Source organism: Schistocerca piceifrons, chromosome 5, assembly GCF_021461385.2.
Source record: "Schistocerca piceifrons isolate TAMUIC-IGC-003096 chromosome 5, iqSchPice1.1, whole genome shotgun sequence".
Classification (NCBI taxonomy): Eukaryota; Metazoa; Arthropoda; class Insecta; order Orthoptera; family Acrididae; genus Schistocerca; species Schistocerca piceifrons.
The window spans coordinates 552,383,146-552,408,035 of NC_060142.1; the positions used below are offsets into that span (position 1 = coordinate 552,383,146).

At 39.4% G+C, this 24,890-nt stretch overlaps 1 protein-coding gene across 1 annotated transcript in view; it reads right to left on the minus strand.

The window, feature by feature from the left end:
- Window positions 1-24,890, minus strand: part of LOC124797925 (protein bicaudal D) — a 115,604-nt gene that overhangs the window by 57,993 nt on the left and 32,721 nt on the right. Inside the window, exons 8-11 of the mRNA XM_047261057.1 lie at window positions 23,985-24,158; window positions 12,484-12,703; window positions 4,570-4,812; window positions 4,077-4,334 (exon numbers count right to left, since the gene is read on the minus strand). Coding sequence (XP_047117013.1) covers window positions 4,077-4,334; window positions 4,570-4,812; window positions 12,484-12,703; window positions 23,985-24,158 — 895 coding nt within the window. The remainder of the gene's footprint in view (window positions 1-4,076; window positions 4,335-4,569; window positions 4,813-12,483; window positions 12,704-23,984; window positions 24,159-24,890) is intronic.

Genomic DNA, 24,890 nt, shown 5'->3' on the forward strand with positions numbered 1-24,890 from the left:
GTGTTGAAGCTGGACATGCCATCCAAGCTCTGTTTGACTCAATGGCCAGGCGTATCAAGGCCGTTCTTACGGCCAGAGGTGGTTATTCTGGGTACTGACTTCTCAGGATCTATGCATCCAAATTGCGTGAAAATGTAATCACATGTCAGTTCTAGTATAATGTATTTGTCCAATGAATACCCATTTATCATCTGCATTTCTTCTTGGTGTAGCAATTTTAATGGCCAGTAGTGTAGTAAGACAGCAGCCGGATGTAATAAGCAGTGGTCTAATGTTATTAAGCAGCAGCTTTTCTCCAATTTTTAGCTTTTCTACTGATTTTATGATCTTGAATTAAGCATGAATAAGGATAAAAGCCATAGTACTTTAATGATAATTCACTATCTGTGTTGTCTGCAACAGTTTCTTCCTCTTTGGTTATAGACATGTCAACTAATTACCTAACGATCATTATGATCTTTATGAAATATAATGAATGGTTGAATCAACCATGACCTCAACTTCAGTAAAATTATTTGATGCTTGATATCAGTTTCAATCAGTACCTAATATTTGTAATGCATGATGATATAAAGTTATAGTAATACACTTGTTGTTGTTGTTGTTGTTGTTGTTGTGGTCTTCAGTCCAGAGACTGGTTTGATGCAGCTCTCCATGCTACTCTATCCTGTGCAAGCTTCATCATCTCCCAGCACCTACTGTAATCTACATCCTTCTGAATCTGCCTAGTGTATTCATCTCCTGGTCTCCCTCTACGATTTTTACCCTCCATGCTACCCTCCAATGCTAAATTTGTGATCCCCTGATGCCTCAGAACATGTTCTACCAACCGGTCCCTTCTTCTTGTCAAGTTGAGCCACAAACTCCTCTTCTCTCCAATTCTATTCAATACCTCCTCATTAGTTATGTGATCTACCCATCTAATCTTCAGCATTTTCTGTAGCACCACATTTCGAAAGCTTCTATTCTCTTCTTGTCCGGACTACTTATCGTCCATGTTTCACTTCCATACATGGCTACACTCCATACAAATACTTTCAGAAACGACTTCCTGACAATAAAATCTATACTCGATGTCAATAAATTCCTCTTCTTCAGAAACGCTTTCCTTGCCATTGTCAGTCTACATTTTATATCCTCCATACTTTGGCTCCCCAAATAGCACAACTCCTTTACTTCTTTAAGTGTCTCATTTCTAAATTCCCTCAGCATCACCCGACTTAATTCGATTATATTCCATTATTCTCGTTTTGCTTTTGTTTATGTTCATCTTATATCCTCCTTTCAAGACACTGTCCATTCCGTTCAACTGCTTTTCCAAGTCCTTTGCCATCTCTTACAGAATTACAATGTCATCGGCGAACCTCAAAGTTTTTATTTCTTCTCCATGGATTTTAATACCTATTCCGAATTTTTCTTTTGTTTCCTTTACTGCTTGCTCAATATACAGATTGAATAACATCGGGGACAGGCTACAACCCTGTCTCACTCCCTTCCCAACCACTACTTCCCTTTCATACCCCTCGACTCTTTGTAACTGCCATCTGGTTTCTGTACAAATTGTAAATAGCCTTTCGCTCCCTGTATCTTACCCCTGCCACCTTTAGAATTTGAAAGAGAATATTCCAGTCAACATTGTCAAAAGCTTTCTCTAAGTCTACAAATGCTAGAAATGTAGGTTTTCCTTTCCATAATCTTTCTTGTAACATAAGTCGTAGGGTCAGTATTGCCTCACGTGTTCCAACATTTCTACGTAATCCAAACTGATTTTCCCCGAGGACGGATTCTACCAGTTTTTCCATTCGTCTGTAAAGAATTTGTGTTAGTATTTTGCAGCTGTGACTTATTAAACTGATAGTTTGGTAATTTTCACATCTTTCAACACCCGCTTTCTTTGGGATTGGAATAATTTTATTCTTCTTGAAGTCTGAGGGTATTTCGCCTGTCTCATACATCTTGCTCACCATTTGGTAGAGTTTTGTCAGGACTGGCTGTCCCAAGGCCGTCAGTAGTTCTAATGGTATGTTGTCTACTCCCGGGGCCTTGTTTCGACTCAGGTCTTTCAGTGCTCTGTTAAACTCTTCACACAGTATCGTATCTCCCATTTCATCTTCATCTACCTCCTCTTCCATTTCCATAATATTGTCCTCAAGTACATCGCCCTTGTATAGACCCTCTATATACTCCTTCCATCTTTCTGCTTTCCCTTCTTTGCTTAGAACTGGGTTTCAGTCTGAGCTCTTGATACTCATACAAGTGGCTCTCTTTTCTCCAAAGGTTTCTTTAATTTTCCTGTAGGCAGTATCTATCTTACCCCTAGTGAAATAAGCTTCTACATCCTTACATCTGTCCGCTATCCATCCCTGCTTAGCCATTTTGCACTTCCTGTTGATCTCATTTTTGAGACGTTTGTATTCCGTTTTGCCTGCTTCTTTTACTGTGTTTTTATATTTTCTCCTTTCATCAATTAAATTCAATACTTCTTCTGTTACCCAAGGATATCTACTAGCCCTCGTCTTTTTACCTACTTGATCCTCTGCTACCTTCACTACTTCATCTCTCAGAGCTACCCATTCTTCCTCTACTGCATTTCTTTCCCCCATTCCTGTCAATTGTTCCCTTATGCTCTCCCTGAAACTCTGTACAGCCTCTGGTTTAGTTAGTTTATCCTGGTCCCATCTCCTGAAATTCCCACCTTTTTGCAGTTTCTTCAGTTTTAATCTACAGTTCATAACCAATAGATTGTGGTCAGAGTCCACATCTGCCCCTGGAAATGTCTTACAATTTAAAACCTGGTTCCTAAATCTCTGTTTTACCATTATATAATCTATCTGATACCTTCTAGTATCTCCAGGATTCTTGCATGTATACAACTTTCTTTCATGATTCTTGAACCAAGTGTTAGCTATGATTAAGTTATGCTCTGTGCAAAATTCTACTAGGCGGCTTCCTCTTTCATTTCTTACCCCCAATCCATATTCACCTACTATGTTTCCTTCTCTCCCTTTTCCAACTCTCGGATTCCAGTCATCCATGACTATTAAATTTTCATCTCCCTTCACTACCTGAATAATTTCCTTTATCTCATCATACATTTCATCAATTTCTTCATCATCTGCAGAGCTAGCTGGCATATAAACTGGTACTACTGTAGTTGGTGTGGGCTTCGTGTCTATCTTGGCCACAATAATGCGTTCACTATGCTGTTTGTAGTAGCTTACCCGCACTCCTATTTTTTTATTCATTATTAAACCTACTCCTGCATTACCCCTATTTGATTTTGTATTTCTAACCCTGTATTCACCTGACCGAAAGTCTTGTTCCTCCTGCCACCGAACTTCACTAATTCCCACTATATCTAACTTTAACCTATCCATTTCCCTTTTTAAATTTTCTAACCTACCTGCCCGATTAAGAGATCTGACATTCCACACTCCGATCCATAGAACGCCAGTTTTCTTTCTCCTGATAACGACGTCCTCTTGAGTAGTCCCCGCCCGGAGATCCGAATGGGGGACTATTTTACCTCTGGAATATTTTACCCAAGAGGACGCCATCATCATTTAACCATACAGTAAAGCTGCATGCCCTCGGGAAAAATGACGGCTGTAGTTTCCCCTTGCTTTCAGCCGTAGTAATACACTTATGAAACACTAAGTGTAAAATACAATTTTGCACAAAAAAAGATCCACAGAAGAACAACACTGGCAGTGTTGCAAATGCTGAAAAATTTAATATTTCACAATGGAATGAAGTTGCCTATGCTTTTAGAAAGGGCTGTTCAATGACTGTGACACAGCGAAACCCTGTTAGTGCAAATCACTCCCGAAATATTTGCCCGTGGACAACAGGTTGCCTGGGTAGATGTAAGAGAGGGTGTAAGGGACCTAGTTTTACCACAATAAATAAATAAAAAAATTAACAAACATGAAACTTATTCTTTTTCCATATTTCTTCTGTAAAATTTCGCATCAGCTTCTCTGCTACCATTACAGATGTCTCTCAACATCACCATTAAAGAATTACATAAAGTTGCCACTGATAAGATAAAAAAATAAAAAATAGATTACACTCACTTGAGAAAGTAGCTGCATCTTCCTTCAGTAAGCGCAGTTCATTCCTTAACTTCATCATTGTTTCACTAACAATCGCCTTTTCTGTTTCATATTTTGACTTGAGATTTGTGAGAGCAACTTCTGCAGTGTTCTTGTTAGATTTGAGTACACTTCTCAGAGTTGCTATCTGCTCACGTTTTGTTGAGAGTAGAGATTTCAGTTTAATAACCTGCTCCTGAAGGTCTGCAAGCTCAGCTTCCTTTGAATCATTTGTTGATGCTAAAGAAACAGATTAGAGAAATGTTAACAAATGAGGGCCTGGAAATGGAAGCTTTTATCATATAATATTTGCTACGATATTTACTGTAACTGTTGGAGCAAAAGCTAAGAGAGAAACCTGACAATAAAAAGTACTTCACATCACCAAAATTTAGTAATATTGTGATCATATGTTGTTATAAAATAAAACAAAGAACATTACACAACATGGCTCTTGCATAGAACATTTACGTACCTTCTGAAAGGCCTCCATGCATTCCTTTCATTTTTGAAAGCTCTATAGTATTTTCAACTGCTGAACGCAAATGCTTAATCTGATCTGAAATGGTTGCAATATGTTTTACCAATCCTGTTGCTTCATTTAAGCTCTCTAGGTCTTTGAGAGGGACATCAGTTTTCAAACGGCTACGCAGAACCTCTATCTTTGACATAGCATAGTCTTCTTTGCTTGCGTCACCTTCACTATTTGTAACCCCACCTATAAGAAGTTAAAAAAAGTTAATACTGATTAAGATAAACCAGCCTACAAAATATTACATCGCAACTACAAGAAAGGCTATAAGGCCATTTCTAACACAAACTGCAAATTAATGATTGAATACTGATCAAAGAGATGCACTTAGGATCAACATTTGAAGACAGTATAGAAAGAATGCCCGAATCTCACTGGCAACATATGTTTCAGGATCTCACAGAAGTAAACAGAACTAAATCCATATATACATCAAAGGAAAATCTAGCATGAAACATAATCCATGAGCACACAACACTGCTCACAAAGGAGAGTGCTGAAATCGTGTACTGACTTCATGGCACTCCACTTAAGTTACCTCTGTAATCAGTCAGTAAGTCAAGATGTATTTCTTAAAATATTGAAATAAGCAACACTAATACCCACTTATAAGCTAAAGATAATTGTAGATCTATCACCCATTTTTCCTTTGTTCTCAAATTATTATTATTATTACTATTATAAATTTTAAAAATTATTTGTTGTTGTTGTTGTTGTGAGAATGTAGTCGGTAAAAGAATATTGAATCATTTTTCTGAAAATAACCTGCTCAGTTTGCCTTCCACAAGCAGTTCGCTAAGCAGACAGCAATATTTAACCTAACAACGCAAGTTAAGGTAGAACTCAAAAGGAAAATTACTTTGTTGGCATTTTTGGTGACCTTGGCACAATCACAAAAATCTCAACAATAGAAAACATAATGCATATTGACAAATGATACCACAGGAACGGATCTAATTTCAGGGCGAGGAAGGATTAAATATGTACACTGTAAGGTTTGGTACTTGGTCCACTTTTATTCTTGACCTACATGCCTGATGTTCCAAAGATATTGGAGGGCTCTTCAGAAACTGTCATGACACAAGAATATTAATAAAGGGCCCAAACAAATCGATACCAGAAACTTTCTAGAGAATAATGGAACAGGCTCACAACTGATTCACAGCCAACACTTAACTCCTGATTTTACAAAAACTTGTATTACGCAATTCCAAACAAATAGAAATACCTTGCAGGTCCTGTAAGTAGAGATCAAAGGGCACGCATAGGACGAGATGTGTGAAGCTTCAAGGCACACAGCAGATTATTAAACTTAGGTGGCATGAAACATATGGACAAGTCAACCAAGAAGCTCAGTTCTGCCTGCTTTGTACTGAGAAATCTTTCTCATTGCACTGACTTGCAGATGAGACTGATAGCATACTTTAACTCAATATTGTCCTACAGTATAACTTCTGCAGCCATGTAGCTACAGTGAAAACAGTATTTATTCTACAGAACATGCAGTATGAATATTATGTAAAGTTTACAACCAAACATCTTGTAGAATATTCTTCAGGGACTTCACTATTATTACACTCATTTGCCAACACATTTACTTCCTAAGAGTGTTTGTGGTTTATAGTAAAAGTGAATTGTCAACTGTGCAAGTCATGATGACACTGCTAGAAGTAAAAATGACTTCTACATATACTGTGTCCCCGTTCAGTTAATGATTTATTGAAATTATTCCCTCTCTATCAGGATAAACAATATGGATCAGACTTGACGATTTTAAGACTGAAATTTATAAATGGTTATGGAATCACCATTTATCATTATAAATAAAGTATTTAAAATGATGTTCCTACATGCTTTACACTTTTCAATCAAAAACACTTGAATGTAAAAAGAACGTCTCAGAAAGGATGGAAGCTATGAAATATAATATGAAACAAAGGGTGAAGTGACAAAAGTATGTTAAGGGGGCATGGTTTTTTCTTGTTTTGGAGTCTCATCATTTCATTTGGGTTGATTCTCATGCACTGAAATGGCCAGCAAAATTTATTTTCAGAAGGATGCATGGATTTTAATGTTCTGTCAACAACAAATTCATTGCATGGAGCACAAGCTTAGATTCAGTAAGGACCTATTCCGGCATGCATGTTAGGCAGTTTAAGAAAACCTCAGAAAACTTACATCTTGATGGCTGGGTTGGAGGGGGGGGGGGGGGGTGTTATGAACTGCTATCCTCCTCCTGAATGCAAATATAATTTTCACAAGGTCATCAGGGCAATCTAGGATACAACATAGACTATCCAGATGAGCTTATTCAACATTCTACATAGGCATGACTGCAGAATATCCATTCACTCATTGGCATACTCAGAATTAAACAATGTCCATTACAAAATTATTTTCTCATTTCACTTGAGCCATGGCGAGCTGGCGCCAGTGTTATTTTGTTCATGTACCATTGTACAAGTGAAGTCGACAATAGCTTTGACAGTTAGATCCAGGCAAATTGTCTACAAGATACCCTTGATGTTAAGACCGTATCTAAAATCAATGTAGGGATCCATACCTACTCTCAATATGTGGGAGATCAGTCTGGTACTGAATATCTTTCCTACCCACATGAACCATGGACCTTGCCGTTGGTGGGGAGGCTTGCGTGCCTCAGCAATACAGATGGCCATACCGTAGGTGCAACCACAACGGAGGGGTATCTGTTGAGAGGCCAGACAAACATGTGGTTCCTGAAGAGGGGCAGCAGCCTTTTCAGTAGTTGCAGGGGCAACAGTCTGGATGATTGACTGATCTGGCCTTGCAATACTAACCAAAACGGCCTTGCTGTGCTGGTACTGCAAACAGCTGAAAGCAAGGGGAAACTACAGCTGTAATTTTGCCCGAGGGCATGCAGCTTTACTGTATGGTAAAATGATGATGGCGTCCTCTTGGGTAAAATATTCCGGAGGTAAAATAGTCCCCCATTCGGATCTCCGGGCGGGGACTACTCAAGAAGACGTCGTTATCAGTAGAAAGAAAACTGGCGTTCTATGGATCGGAGCGTGGAATGTCAGATCTCTTAATCGGGCAGGTAGGTTAGAAAATTTAAAAAGGGAAATGGATAGGTTGAAGTTAGATATAGTGGGACTTAGTGAAGTTCGGTGGCAGGAGGAACAAGACTTTCGGTCAGGTGAATACAGGGTTAGAAATACAAAATCAAATAGGGGTAATGCAGGAGTAGGTTTAATAATGAATAAAAAAATAGGAGTGCGGGTAAGCTACTACCAGCAGCATAATGAACGCATTATTGTGGCCAAGATAGACACGAAGCCCATGCCTACTACAGTAGTACAAGTTTATATGCCAACTAGCTCTGCAGGTGATGAAGAAATTGATGAAATGTATGATGAGATAAAAGAAATTATTCAGATAGTGAAGGGAGACAAAAATTTAATAGTCATGGGTGACTGGAATTCGATTGTAGGAAAAGGGAGAGAAGGAAACATAGTAGGTGAATATGGATTGGGGGAAAGAAATGAAAGAGGAAGCCGTCTGGTAGAATTTTGCACAGAGCATAACTTAATCATAGCTAACACTTGGTTCAAGAATCATGAAAGAAAGTTGTATACATGCAAGAATCCTGGATATACTAGAAGGTGTCAGATAGATTATATAATGGTAAAACAGAGATTTAGGAACCAGGTTTTAAATTGTCAGACAATTCCAGGGGCAGATGTGGACTCTGACCACAATCTATTGGTTATGAACTGTAGATTAAAACTGAAGAAACTGCAAAAAGGTGGGAATTTCAGGAGATGGGACCAGGATAAACTAACTAAACCAGAGGCTGTACAGAGTTTCAGGGAGAGCATAAGCGAACAATTGACAGGAATGGGGGAAAGAAATGCAGTAGAGGAAGAATGGGTAGCTCTGAGAGATGAAGTAGTGAAGGTAGCAGAGGATCAAGTAGGTAAAAAGACAAGGGCTAGTAGAAATCCTTGGGTAACAGAAGAAATATTGAATTTAATTGATGAAAGGAGAAAATATAAAAATGCAGTAAATGAAGCAGGCAAAAAGGAATACAAACGTCTCAAAAATGAGATCGACACGAAGTGCAAAATGGCTAAGCAGGGATGGCTAGAGGACAAATGTAAGGATGTAGAGGCCTATCTCACTAGGGGTAAGATAGATACTGCCTACAGGAAAATTAAAGAGACCTTTGGAGATAAGAGAACGACTTGTATGAATATCAAGAGCTCAGATGGAAACCCAGCTCTAAGCAAAGAAGGGAAAGCAGAAAGGTGGAAGGAATATATAGAGGGTATATACAAGGGCGATGTACTTGAGGACAATATTATGGAAATGGAAGAGAATGTAGATGAAGATGAAATGGGAGATAAGATACTGCGTGAAGAGTTTGACAGAGCACTGAAAGACCTGAGTCGAAACAAGGCCCCCGGAGTAGACAACATTCCATTGGAACTACTGACGGCCTTGGGAGAGCCAGTCATGACAAAACTCTACCATCTGGTGAGCAAAATGTATGAGACAGGCGAAATACCCTCAGACTTCAAGAAGAATAAAATTATTCCAATCCCAAAGAAAGCAGGTGTTGAAAGATGTGAAAATCACCGAACTATCAGTCACAGCTGCAAAATATTAACGCGAATTCTTTACAGACGAATGGAAAAACTGATAGAAGTCGACCTCGGCGAAGGTCAGTTTGGATTCCGTAGAAATGTAACACGTGAGGCAATACTGACCCTACGACTTATCTTAGAAAATAGATTAAGGAAAGGCAAACCTACATTTCTAGGATTTGTAGACTTAGAGAAAGCTTTTGACAATGTTGACTGGAATACTCTCTTTCAAATTCTAAAGGTGGCAGGGGTACAATACAGGGAGCGAAAGGCTATTTACAATTTGTACAGAAACCAGATGGCAGTTATAAGAGTCGAGGGACATGAAAGGGAAGCAGTGGTTGGGAAGGGAGTGAGGCAGGGTTGTAGCCTGTCCCCGATGTTATTCAACCTGTATATTGAGCAAGCAGTAAAGGAAACAAAAGAAAAATTTGGAATAGGTATTAAAACCCATGGAGAAAAAATAAAAACGCTGAGGTTCGCCGATGACATTGTAATTCTGTCAGAGACAGCAAAGGACTTGGAAGAGCAGTTGAATAGAATGGACAGTGTCTTGGAAGGAGGATATAAGATGAACATCAACAAAAGCAAAATGAGGATAATGGAATGTAGTTGAATTAAGTCGGGTGATGCTGAGGGAATTAGATTAGGAAATGACACACTTAAAGTAGTAAAGGAGTTTTGCTATTTGGGGAGCAAAATAACTGATGATGGCCGAAGTAGAGAGGATATAAAATGTAGACTGGCAATGGTAAGGAAATCGTTTCTGAAGAAGAGAAATTTGTTAACATCGAGTACAGATTTAAGTGTCAGGAAGTCGTTTCTGAAAGTATTTGTATGGAGTGTAGCCATGTATGGAAGTGAAACATGGATGACAAATAGTTTGGACGAGAAGAGAATAGAAGCTTTCGAAATGTGGTGCTACAGAAGAATGCTGAAGATTAGATGGGTAGATCACGTAACTAATGATGAGTTATTGAATAGAATTGGGGAGAAGAGAAGTTTGTGGCACAACTTGACTAGAAGAACGGACCGGTTGCTAGGACATGTTTTGAGGCCTCAAGGGATCACAAATTTAGCAATGGAGGGCAGCATGGGTGGTAAAAATCGTAGAGGGAGACCAAGAGATGAATACACTAAGCAGACTCAGAAGGTAAGTACTGGGATATGATGAATCTTGCACAGGATAGAGTAGCATGGAGAGCTGCATCAAACCAGTCTCAGGACTGAAGACAACAACAACAACAACAACAACAACAACAACAACAACAACAACAACCATTGAGATTGATTGTGGTTGAGCTAAGCTATCTTTGCTTTTTGCGTGTCTTATCTTCCTGTTTGGTGGGCGAAGGTTGTTAGCCTTCGACAGGTAACCCTCGAGATCTCGTGACATTCGTTGGGAGATAAACATCAACGCCTGCCGAACGAGCGTGATGACCATTATACGTTGTGGCGTGAAAGTGGCCGGGCATTTTGGTGACATGGGCAGCTTGGAGATACAAGTTCTTTGTTTTCACTGGAAGAAAATTTGAAGTGAAGCGGTGAAGCTGTGGAACCCACTCCTTTGTATTGTGTATGTGATATGAAGTAAGTGATCGTAATTGTGTTTTGTTGACTGACGTGCTCAGAGGCATCTAAATTTTATTATTATGGTGAGACTTTCATAGTCATAGTCGAACTTTAAGAGGGTGTGGAAGAGTTCAGTTGGCCTAGTTAAATGGTGGCCGTTATTTAAAAGTTTTCTCAGAAGTTTTACTAGTGCTCTGTGTTTCTAGTAATCAAATGATTTTATGTTGGCGTTTTCAAAGCTTGCACTCTATTAATACAGTTGTCCGTGTGTAAAATGCTTAAGGTCAAAGTTGCGAATTTGTCAGTAGCCTAATGTGTTCCTTTATACGTTTACCCATATATCGAGTCAAAGGTTCTGTCGAGTGTTTCTATGTTTCTATGCTTCAGAGTTATTGGAATGTCTTTGTGATTTGCACAAGAACCTTTGATTGTGCCAGTGCCTTGGCTGGGAGTGAAATGTCATCCGAGGTCTAGGCCTGGCAGTGTTTAAGAACCTGGCCACTACCGGGAGTTGTTCACATACCGCCTTCCACAGTTTAGTATTTATCTTACTTCTACCAAGGTGGGTGGGTTAAGCTGGTAGATATATATAAAAAAAATGTACATAACCTGTTCTTATATGAACCTGTTTCCTTAAATAATAGTGACTGGCAACTGGCTAAACTTTAAATTGCATAGCATCTGCCGAGTTCCTTGCGTAGTTCTTTGTAGTAGTGTTTTATTAACAGGTCTGAGCATGTGAACATTCATTTGTGAAGATCAGTGTTTCTGCTGTAGTTTTTGTTATGTAATGATTCTATCATGTTATGTAATTGGATCTTAGCTTGGCACTAGTGTTGAAGTGTCATTAAGTCATCCTTTATTGGTAACTGTTTTCATTATATGTATTTTGAGGGAAATCCTATATGGTAGTTTGAATTTCTGAAGTTTGTCAGTAATTCTGTTTTCTTATAAGGGAAAAGAAAGTGATGGGTATTAATGCCCGGCAACTTTAATTTTGTAATTGACCTTTTAACACGTGCTGCTTTAACGGACTGAAATAGTAAGTCTATAAGGGTATTTTAGTGAAGAATGTTAAGTGTGGCCATCATAATGTAATAACTGGTTTTGAGGAGTTTGATGAAGTGGCTATGTGAAGTAATTAATAAATTGCTATGCTAAAGGTTTCTATAAATGCCTGGCACAGGAAGTTTTTAATAACTTTCTCTTAAGGGACTGTTTATTTGAGTACTGAGTACGTTGGGTTTCTAACTGTATTTGCAAAGTTTTATCTAGTGGCTCATCCATAATTTGTAATTGTCAAATTCCTTAAAAGGCATAATGTCAATAAACTGTCTTAATTATAAATTGTGACTACCAACCATGATCCCATCCCGCTTCCTCTTTGATGGTATCCAAGATATGATGGTAAGTATGAAAAGGGATCCACGTACCACCACTCTCAACCAATCATCTCCCTTGTTATGACCTTTGACCTCTTGCATATTCTATCAAGTACATATGCCTGGCGTACATGTTGAGTGAAATGAAATATTCCAATTTCTTAATTAAATACCCCTAATTCACCTTTTTACATAAGTTTAGCATTTGTCATTTGAATTTAAGTCTTGAAACAATGTGCAAGATAGAAGAAACTTTTTGAGTGAATTCTACTTACTGGCTGAAGCACCCCCTTTCTTCTCATGGTCCAGCAACACTCTGCTTGGTGTCTCTCCATTGACAGTGCAAACATGATGATAAAGTTGTGCAAGCTCATCTGATACTGCTTGGAGATCATTCTGGGCTGAGTCTAATGAGGAACCAGCTTCAGATGCCAACTCTCCAAGAAGCCGTACATCAGTCTGAAGTTCCTGGGTTCGCTGCTCAGCATCTAACAACTTGAACAAAAGTGAAAAGCAATCTGTGAATAAGAATTAAATAACACATCTAATACAACCTATGCAAACAGGTTTTAATTCGTTATTATAGGTATTTTTAGTGGAATAACAACTGTCCCAACACTAACATTAAAATCATTCTGCACCCACAATATTAATTTTAAAAAGTTTCAAGTTGCAACTATGCTCTTGTTCTTTTTCTAACAGAAGGCTCCGCTCCAAATGTAACCAAAAGAGAGAGTAATTAAATGACATTGCATTATAGCAATTATGATTTCCCTTTATCCAAATTGAAGTAAAACACATTCACAATACTAAAAAAAAAGAAATTAAACAATATCTTACATTATTTTGAACAAGAGAATCATTTACTATAATTTCTGGATATGGCCAGCAGTTTGTTCTGCCTATGTGTACATTACAATATATTTTACCTCAGGCAAAGAAACAAAGGAATAAGGTTCAAATCCCTATCCAGCTATTCAGATTTAGGTTTTCCACAAGTCACTTCACACAAATACCAGGATGATAGTTTTGACACGCCACAACTGACTCATTCTGTAACATTGTCTAGCTGCAGCTTATAACACATTCAGTCTAAACCTAGTTTCCTTAGTTGATTCCAAGTTTTGGTGCTGTTGCTGAGAAAAGAGGTCCATATTTGTGTTCATTTAACAACATCTCAAAGCCTCTTACTCCTCCAGTCATTTCTACAGTCTATTTTTCTTCTTCTGTTTCCAGTCTCACTGTCCCAGCTGGTATTTACATGTTCATTGACTGCTACCTACGATCACAACATTATTTCTGTTACCGGAATTACTACTACTGGGATCTTTTCTTTATAGAGCAGACTGTCACGTTCATTCCACTTCTAAAGCTCTCTCAAAAGACAGAATTCCTGGTCCTCCCCCAGCCTTTGCAACTGTTCACAAACATCACAACAAAATGCTAATAGCCTTGTGTTACAAGAGAAAATTATATTACTAACATCTACAGTCAAGGTGCAAATCACTACTTCAAAACTGATTACATCTTTTATGCAACAAGAAGTTAAAGGATCCTGACATACTTAGAAAATGAGAATTTCACAAAATTCAATGGCTGATGCCCTGAAATGACTTTTCAAAGGTTTATGTAGCACATTAAACAGTAAAGTCGTAAAAAATATTGCACGCGTTTCAAACAAACAGAAGAAATTTCATAAAATGAAGATTACTCACAACAAATCATGCTTAGAGAACAATAATATAATCCTTATGAAACAAATAATTGAGCTCAAAAAGTGACTGAATATGAAAATACTGCAATAGCCTGAACACAGGAATCCAACCTACCAAAATTCTCCTTCCTACAATCAATTAAAAAGGCAAAATTACTTCTATACTTGGTGTTCTGAACAGGGGGTAGGCAGGGGAGGGACAGGAACAGAAAGAAACTTCATCAAACCAAACAGAGTACACCGGAACTCTTGTAGTTTCTAAAAGGCTCATACTAGAAAGAAAGAGAAGACTGGAGGGAGTTAAATTGGATATTTGCTGTAAAAATACCTAGTACCATAGTTCGGAAGACTTTTACATCTACTCACCATAAAAAAGCTGTAATATTAATTAGATAATAGGTAAAGACAAGACAGAAATATTTAATACTCATCATAGAATAGTTGGACCCTTTTCCTAATTTTATTACAGCAACAATCAAATAGAAAACTACTTCTGGAATACTGGTCCAGCTAAGCTACAACTTCAAGATAGCAGGCAGTGAATAAGACGAAGAGCTACAGAAAATGTCTCTCTAATGCCTAGTAAGCAAGACTTCAAAAGAAAATACTTAAAATGTACAAAAAAGTGTCCCATATTCCTACAGGGGGTAATACTGGTTAAAACTAGAAAAAAATTCATATATTTATAAATAAAAGTTTTTTAAGTAAAAGCAGTCTAAGATGGAAAGTAAGTTTTTAATATTTATTAATCAGTTGACCGGTTTTGATCATGGTATGATGATCTTCAGAGATGCACTCCATGATGATGGCTGGAGAAGTGTGGCAAGGAGCAGCCCACTATGTAGTGTTGGTAGACACTAAAGTGAAACATCACCTGATCAATAAATTTTAACAATGTGCATTTCATCTTTAAAAACTTTTATTTTAATTTCAAATGCTGTTTCCCCATGACCAATGTTCCTACAAGTACATGTCCAGAATTCAGTAATTATTGAAATACAAGCCATTCTTCTTGTGACAAGTAACGTGAAACAATCGATGGTAAGACCACTTTACTGTTGCAGACCACTGTGCGAGGAATTACCAGCACTACTGGAGAATGTTATCCTTGTAGAAAGACTATAAGCAAAATTTATGCATGATGGGACACCTTCCTGTTCTCTATGGATCATGCATAGTTCCTCACTGCAATGTTTCATGGATGATTGATTCGTCAAGGTGGTCTGATAGCATGGCCTTCCAGTTCACTGAACCTGAATACAATGAACTTCTGGCTATGTGGCCATTTAAAGGCACTGATGTATGTCCAATCTATCAAGAATATGCAGATATTACAAGAGCACATGACCAATACATGCCGTGCAATCTGAATGGAGGCATGTGCATGATCCACTGAGGAGAAGGGCTGAAGGCTGTACTGTAACCACACCCGACACTGCTTATAGTGTCTACATCTGTGTAACATACAGAGAGAGTTAGTTAGTTAGTTAGTTAGTTAGTTAGTTAGTTGGATGTTCTGTTGATCAATAACATGGTACAGTAGCCATTATGATGTGGAATGTGTCAAGTGCACAAGAAATGCAAATATGAAACAAGATTTTTTAATATACAGTGTTAAAGATTAATATTTCTATTATTTACTCCATTTCCTTAAATGGCACAACATGCATATACGATATTTACAGATTCATTTATTCCTGTTCAAGAATTCATCTATGGAACAGAAGGAGTTGTCAAAGAGAGATGATTTCAATTTATTTTTGAAGCTATTACTGCTGTCTGTCAGGCATTTTATTTCATCTGGTAATTTGTCAAAAATTTTTGTAGCAGCATATTTTACCCCTTTCTGTGCCGAAGATAGGTTGAGTAAAGGATAGTGTAAGTCTTTCTTTTTTCTGGTATTATAATCGTTAATGTCACTGTTGTTTTTAAACTGGTCCATGTTGTTGTGAACAAATTTCATTAGTGAGTAAGAGTACTGTGAGGCTGTTGTAAGAATTCCCAATCTTTTAGAGAGATGCCTACAAGATGTGCGACTATGAACCCCACACATTATTCTAACCACTTTCTTTTGAGCAGTGACTACTTTTTTGTCTAAGTGTTGAGTTACCCCAAAATATTATTCTGTATGACATCAGAGAGTAAAAATATGCAAAGTATGTTAGCTTACTAATTTCTATATCCTCAAAATTGGCAATTATTCTGATTGCAATGAGAGGACAGACTGGCCCATATCTCAACAGTCATTGATTTCTGGACATGACATTATGGGAGTTTTTCTTCTAGTTTTAAACAATACTACCTCCACCAGACTTTTTGTAAACACACTGTACAGGTCTGATCAATTTCTGGATATATCGACAATGTCAGCATTTATATATCTGTTAAAATGGAATGAACATACAACAAAATGAAGTTGTCTGCAATCTGAAGGTTAATTTGAGTATCATTATCTTCATGTAGCATGATCCCACTGGAGGTGATATGCCTGTGCCTTCTTTTGGCCTTTGAACTGACTTCCTGAGCTAGTTAAATTGTGGACTCCAAACAGAAAAAAAGTCTTAAGACTGACCATGGATCAAGCCCATGAGCTTTGGATCTGTAGTCTGGCACGTTATCACTGAGTCACTGAGATGCACTAAGTGCATAATATAGACCTCAAACTCCAATACATCACTCCACAAAGTTCATAGAATTACTAGATAGGGAGCTTGATGACTTAAGTCTTGCCGAAAAGAGACAAATTCAGTTTCTACCACCCACAGTCCCATAAAGATATGCATTATTGAAGAACTAAGCAACGACTGCTAAACAATCAGCCGAGGCTGAAATGATGGCTTCAGAGGTGATATTTAATAGAATTCATAATTAAAAAATCTTATTGCAATGTATGAAGCGAGAATCATAGCTAGATACTTCAGAATTTTAAAATATTTTTAGAAAAATTCCTTCTTATGGTCTGTGTTATTGGCCACAAGTTCCTGGGTGGAAAGGTAAAGAAAATTCTGAAAGACTCAATAATGAGATAAATGTTATTCATATGACCTGGTGTGGCTAACTGCAGTATACACCGAGCATAATTTTATGCGGTAAACTCAGTGATATGAAGAAAGGAAGTGAAGTAGATCAGGATGTAATGTCCCATTAAAAATGAGGTCACTAGAAAGTGAGTACAAGCCAGGAATGGACAAGGACAGGAAAGAAATAACTATGTCTTTTACAAAAGAACCATCCTGAATTCACAGTAAATAATGTAATGAAGCACAGAGACCTAAACCCATAAGACCACAAAGATTTCCGCTTTGGTCCTCCAAACTGTAAGTACACTTCTTCATCATCATGAGACTCTGCTCTGTAAATTGGTGATTTTCAAGTCATAATCCTTTTGGATGGTTTGATGCTATCCTCCATCTTTTTCTACCTTAAGTTACTATGTGCACCTCTAGATAGTTATTACAACACCCAACATTCTTTATTATCTGTTTTGCATATTCTGGTCTTGGTCTGCCTCTATGATTCTCCTACCCCCAGCACCAGCACCTGCACCACCACCACCACCACCACCACCACCACGTTAAATGTTTCTCGACACCATAGTAAATGAAAGCATTGGTGAACTAACCTGATAATACATGTTTACATAAATTCGAGTAAAAAAACAAAAAACTGTCAAAAAACCGGAAAAAAATTTTAATTGATTGTGTCTTTCCCCAACCTTTATTTGGGCCACTAACACACTGTAGTAGCTATTGTATAACTTAACAAAGATTTATTATAATATTTATTGAATTTTTTAAAACTGGACTTTTTTTCTCTCTTGTGCTAAACATCTTCGTTTTATGAATGTGATGCCACATGAATAAACAAATTACTAAAGAAACAACAATCATTAGCAGCACTTTACAGGTTACTGAATGTTATGAGGCATCTGAGAACTATAATAAATGCTTATCCTAATAATGGTCATAGCTGTGGAAGGTTAATGAGGTAATTTTGCTTTCTTTTTAAACTAATTCAGTGCTGCAGTCACAAGGTACAAAGCTGTGACAAAAAATGCATGAATTATTGTCTTGAAAGGTCCTTTGAACACCTTTGTGTACACATACTGCACCATACTATGATTTTTGTTTTGGACCTGCAGTTTTCAGTATATATATACGTAAATGTTCTACTTATTGTCGAATGTTATTAAGGAAATTGTACAGACAATTTATCATTTCACTGGGCCCCTTTCTCTCACAAGTCTCATCATACAGGTAGAAGTAACTGTTAGAGCTTGAAACTGTTTGTAAGTTGCTATATTACGTAAATTCAATAAAAGAATATAAAATAAGTAAAAGTTTTAATCTGCCAGGAAGTTTCATATCACCGCACACTCCGCTGCAGAGTGAAAATCTCATTCTGGAAACCTCCCCCAGGCTGTGGCTAAGCCATGTCTCCGCAGTATCCTTTCTTTCTGGAGTGCTAGTTCTGCAAGTTTCGCAGGAGAGCTTCTGTAAAGTTTGGAAGGTAGGAGACGAGATACAGGCAGAAGTAAAGCTGTGAGTACCGGGCGTGAGTCGTGCTTCGGTAGCTCAGATGGTAGAGCACTTTCCCGCGAGAGGCAAAGGTCCCGAGTTCGAGTCTCGGTCGGGCACACAGTTTTAATCTGCCATGAAGTTTCATATCAGCACACACTCCGCTGCAGAGTGAAAATCTCATTCTGGATACCTGCATTATGTTGTTCTCCTTTCACATGCCAAAATGTAACCACAGTTTCGTGTAATGACAAGGAAAATCCTGGATATGTCTGGTTCTTGCCCTGTCAAGTCCATTCCCTATGTTATTCCAAATTGATTTCATGCACAAGTCTGATTCTTGCATCGTACAATGGGGCAATTTTCAAATGACACAATGGTAGTAAAATCTCATTTTTGAACAAAATTGAGACATACCTGGTTATTGCACCAACGCCTTCAAATATCCCACAAACTTATCCCTTCTTCTCGTAAGTGTCTTCCATAGGCTTCTATCCTTGTTAGAACTTTAAAAAATGGAAAATCGAGGATGGAATGTAACAATTAAGAAAAGGATAGTTGTTACTCACCAAATAGCGGAGATGCTGAGTCGCAGATAGGCACAACAAAAAGACCGTCAGAAAGTGAGCTTTCGGCCAACAAGGCTTTCATCGAAAATAAGACCTTCGTCAAAAATAAACACAAATGCAACTCACACACACACGACCTTAGTCTCTGGCTGCTGAAGCCAGACTCAGATACTGTGATCGTTAGTGTGTGTATGTGTGCATGCATGTTTGTGTGCTGTCTATTTTTGACGAAGGCCTTGTTGGCTGAAAGCTCACTTTCTGACAGTCTTTTTGTCGTGCCTACCTGTGACTCAGTAACCTGTTAGAACTTTTTCATTTTGTATGTTATCTGTCTACTTAATTTTTAACATTCTTGAATAGCTCCACATATCAAATGCTTCCAACTTCTTCTTTTCCAGATTTCTGACAATCCACATTTTGACTCTAGATTTACACTTTAAGGAACTTCGTTCTCAGTGCCATACCAACATTTGATATCATACCAGTTTATGAGGAGTGAAAAGTATTTTGGGTAAGATGTTTCTCATTTCTGAGCACAATGATAAATAGTCGAAGCCCTATTATAGAATATGGTTCATTTGTTCCACTCCATGATGATATTGAGTGATGAGAGTGGGCCGTTCCTTTGCAGTTAACCGTTGGGAGTGGTCGGAGGATTAGGGCTGTGTGAGGACTTGGTCTGGGAGGTAATGCCTGCCTATGAAGCCCTTCAACTTAACCATATCCCTCAATTATTCATCATTGTACCCTGAAATAAGGACCATCCTACACACAATCACTCTGCCCCCTCCTAAAGTGATGTTCCATTGCCCAGCCAGTCTACACAATATACTGGCCCCTCCTTAAGTTATGCCCACTCCCAACCACTTGATACATGAGTCATGCCCCTGTGGAAGATCCAGCCGCAAGACATGTCCAACAAACCCACAAGCTCATCTTCTCCTGGTCCCATGATACATTTATCCTTTCACACTAAAGGCAATATCACTTGCTAGCAGTAATATCAATATCATTTCTGTTGCAATTTCTGAACACCATTTTATGTGGGCCAAACTGTGGCCAAGAACGAAACTGGCTTCTCAGTGGCAGAATACACTACTGAGCACAACATGTTCAACTTCAATGGCTGCTTCCTAACATGTGCCATATGAGCACATCTCTTAACCCCAGCTTCACTAGACTAAACAGATGGGAGTCGTCCTTGCAACGTGTCCTCTGCTCCCATAATCATCCTCTTGGCCAATATCTGCTAGCCCCCTGTTCCATACCCAACTCCACCAAGGCCCAAAACACCAGCTTCACTCAACCTGCACCCACATCCTTTTCTCTGTCTCCTTGCCAATTCCATCCGACACAATTTCTCACTTGTAGTCAAGCTGCAGAACTGAAGTCCTAGTGGAGTGCATTTAGCCAGCACAAAGTACCCATAAAGGTAAAGGTAGAAGGTGGGTGTGTGTGTGTGTGTGTGTGTGTGTGTGTGTGTGTGTGTGTGTGTGTGTGTGTCGGGGGGGTGAGCTGTAGTGTGAAAAATGATTCGCTCAAAACAAAAACAGCTGCATGAATATTAAGAGTTCAAATGGCAAGCCAGTACTAAGCAAAGACAGAAAGGCTGAAGCATGGAAGAAATTTATAAAAGGGCTATAGTAAGGATAGAAACTTGAAGATAATATTATGGAAAATGCAGTACAATTGAATAAAGATGGGATGCAGGATACAACACTGCAAGAACAATTTGATAGGACACTGAAGGTACTATGTCAAAACGAGGCACAAGCTGTAAATGACATTTCCCAGAATTATTAAGCTCCTTGGTAAAATCAACAACTGTTCCATCTGGTATGTAGGATACATAAGACAAGTGAAACAGCTTCAAAATTCAAGGAGAATTTTATGACCACAGTACCAAAGATGGCCAATGCTGATGCTGACAGATGTGCATATTACCAAATTATCAGTCTCATAGATCATGGTTGCAATATTAACACAAATTATTTACAGAAGAACGGAACTACTACTATAAGCTAAACTTGGTGGTCGGATCAGTTTGAGTTCCAGAGAAATAACAGAACATGTGAAGCAATACTGACACCATGACAATGTTGGCTGGAGTGCACTCTTTGAAATTCTGAAGTTACCATGGAGCAAGTGTCTGCAAAAACTGTAAGAGTTAATGGAGACACTTGCTCTCATGCTGTGTTCACATTTATTGTCAGCAACTACTTGTATCAGTATCTGGATTGTTTCTACATTTGTGTCCATGTTTACAACTGTTATTCGCTTGTATGTGGAAGAATAATAAACTTTGGTTCATTGTGACCATGCTGTTGTTTACGTCTCACAGTAAGATACAATTGATGACAGATGGGATTCCTAGTATGGGCTCCCGGATTGCAGCTGCCTATCCAGTCTTGTGTGAAGTTGTTCACCCCGTTCAGCAAGTTTGGCTGGATAGGCCTCCATGCAGGGCTTCTGATGCCAGTTGTAACTATTTTTCCGTATGTCACTTCCTTTCAGTATTCAATGGTGCTGTTTTCTCAGCTATGGACAGGCTGTCGCACAGGGTTGTGATCCTGCTGCCCCACAGTGGGATGTGCTACAGCTCTCACATGAAGGACGTTGGGGGCGGGGAGTCTTGCATGTCAAGTTATTGGCCCATTGGCACGTGTCTTGATTAGTCATTGAGACTGATATTATGCATCTTGTCACAGACTGTCCCCAGTGTGCTATCCAATAGACAGCACCGCATGTGATGCTCTCCTCCATGGTTTGCACCCCAACATCTGTGAGAACCTTCCTAAATTCTTCCTGGTTGTTGGTTGTCAATGCTTTCTCTAAATTTTCAGACTTTATCTACTGTCTGTTGCTGTCAGCCATGGCTATGATTCAAGTCCTCTCTGAAATTTTTTCTATTGAAGAATTGCCTTATATGCTTGTGCTGGATAATGGTCCACAGTTTGTGCCTCAAGCGTTCCACAAATTTTTCACTCATCAATGCATTCACCGTGTGATTGCTCCTCCGTTTCACCCTCAATCTAATGGTAAGCCAGAAAATCTCTTCCACAGATTCAACATTAAAAATCAAGAAGTATGTTGCAGACTTCTCCACAGACAAAGTACTGACATGCTTCTCGCATTCCCACGGCTTTATGCTGGTAGGGGATCGGAGACTGGCGAAAATGCTCCACGGTCACCAGCCACGCACCCTCTTGCATCTGCTCATGCAGCCCCACCACTGTCCGTTGCTGTGGCCCTCGTCGCAGTTTGTTCCTGGCTCCACGGTCTGGGCCTGACATGTTCAGCTGCCGACCACAATGGATTCTGGTCACAGTTTACAGCTGCTGATGCTGTCACCTCTGTATGGTGTGCACCAGTAATGGGCTGCTGGTATGCCATCACGACCACTTGGATCTTTGCACCACAGTTAGGGCCGTGCGTCAGCCACTGCTGTCTTCACCTCCTCCCTCATCATCTGTCTCAGCCTCATGGGGCATACTTGCTACGGGGGTACACCTGCCCTCCTTGTAGATGTCACTGCAAAGTGTCCTGCCTCTGCTCAAGGATCCAGCAGCCAGCAGCCCCCCCCCCCCCACCCCCTCCCCCCTCCTCCGGCACCTGCTGCTGTGCCTCCCTGCAATGATTCGCTGCCACTGGCAATTCCACTGGCAGCTGGGTTGGTACCTTCCAGCCCTTCAACACCAACCGAGTGGCCAGCGCCTCCACTGGCGGCACAGTTCCACCATGCAGAGGAACCAGACGTTGAGATGCAACCAGCACCCTTGTCACCAGTCCTCTCTTATGGTACTTCACAGGGGAGCGGCTACTGCGCATGCTCACGGCCGCACCCCTTCCACCCCTGTGCACTGGTTCTGGCCCGAAATCTCCTTCCGCCACTGATGTCATCACCTGCGGCATCCGCCGCAGAGGCCATGGGTGTTTCAACAACTGCCCCAATGCCCATATCAGCTGAGCATCCTTCCTCCATGAGCAGAGGGGTGCTATAACCCTGTACGTAATACTTGGATATGCGTCGCAGCACCAGGTCGCTGGCACGTTACTCTTCAAATATTCCGCCAATGGCATCTGCGTGGGCCGGCCACCAGAGGCTATCTACTGTGGGCCACATGACTTGTACATACAGCACAACATCTTTGCGCCATCTATCAGAGTCCCCATCTTTATATGCTCTCATACTTTGTTCATACTCATGGTCAGAAACTGCTTGTTTCAGTAACCAGATCTTTTTTAAGTTTGTGCCTACATTCTGAACTGTTGTTCACTTGTATGTGGAAGAAGAATAAAGTTTGGTTCATTGTGGCCATGCTGTTGTTTGTCCCTTACAGTACGATACATGTAGTTGAATTAAATGAGGTGATACTGAAGAAATTAAATTAGGAAATGAGATTCTATGATGTTCAAAACAGAGAGAATACAAATGGCTGATTGACAATACCAAGAAGAGTGCTCCAGCAATATAGACAATAAGAGACTTTTTGAAGTTACTGGAGTTTACACTGGTAGATTGGGTAACTGAAATGGGGTACTGAAATGGGTAGGAAACAATTTATGGTGTATCTTGACTAAAAGAAGGAATAGGTTGATATAACAAATCCTGAGTTATCAAGGTACAATAAAAATGGCTCTGAGCACTATGGGACTTAACATCTGAGGTCATCAGTCCCCTAGAGCTTAGAACTACTTAAACCTAACTAACCTAAGAACATCCCACACATCCATGCCCAAGGCAGGATTCGAACCTGCGACCGTAGCGGTCTCGCGGTTCCAGACTGAAGCGCCTAGAACCGCACAGCCACACCGACCGACCAAGGTACAATGCGTTGGTTTGGAGGGAAGAGGGGTGGGAGGGAGTTAAGAAGTTAGAAGGAGACCAAAGCTTGTATACAATAAGCAACTACAAATAGACATAGGTTATGCAGAGATGAAGAAGCCATAGTCACAGAATATGACAGAACAATTACCTTATTTTTGAGATTCGTAACTTCTGTTCTAAGTTGCAGTGTAGCATCACTGCAATTTAGACCCTTCTCCAGCTCTTGCAAATCACTGCGCAACTGTTCAATTTCATGGGAAGCTAATAAAAACCACTGCTGATACTGATTAACAATCAGTACCAACTTGTCAATTGCTGAATCCTGAGAACATCAATACAACACTACAATGAGACACAAAATTTTCCAATGTTGATGAACTTAATATTAATCTTCAGCTACTGTAACCTAAAACAGTATTAAAAATACAATTTTATAGGGTAAGGAAGAATGGATTATGCTAATACACTGATGTGAAAAATGTTATGACCACCTGCTTCATAGTGTGTTTGTACATCTTTGGAATGAAATACATAATTGATTCTGTGTGTCAGGGATCCAGCAGTTTCTCCGCAGGTTCATGGAGGTATGTGGCATTAGATGTCTATGCACAGGTCATGTATTTCGCTTAAGTAATGGGCCGCTGATTTGCGTATGCAGTGATGGTGCCTGATAACAACCCAGATGGGTTCCATATTATTTACATCAGGCAAATTTGGTCATCAAGACATCAACATGGGTTCACTATCTTGCTCCTCAAACCACTATATCATGGTCCTGGCTCTGAGACATGGACATTTATACTGCTGAAAGATGACATCACTGTCAGGGAACACATCAAGCACGAAGGAATGCAGGTGGTTCTCTGCTGTCAGCATGTCTTTGATTACTACCATAGGTACCATGCAAGTGCAGCAGAATGCCTCCCATAGCATAATACTGCTCCCACCATCCTGCGTAAGTTGTGCACTGCACATTTCACACTGCTGTTTGCCTCAATGACAGAGTTTGTGGAGATGACCATCAACCTAATGCTGCAAGAATGTGATTCACCCA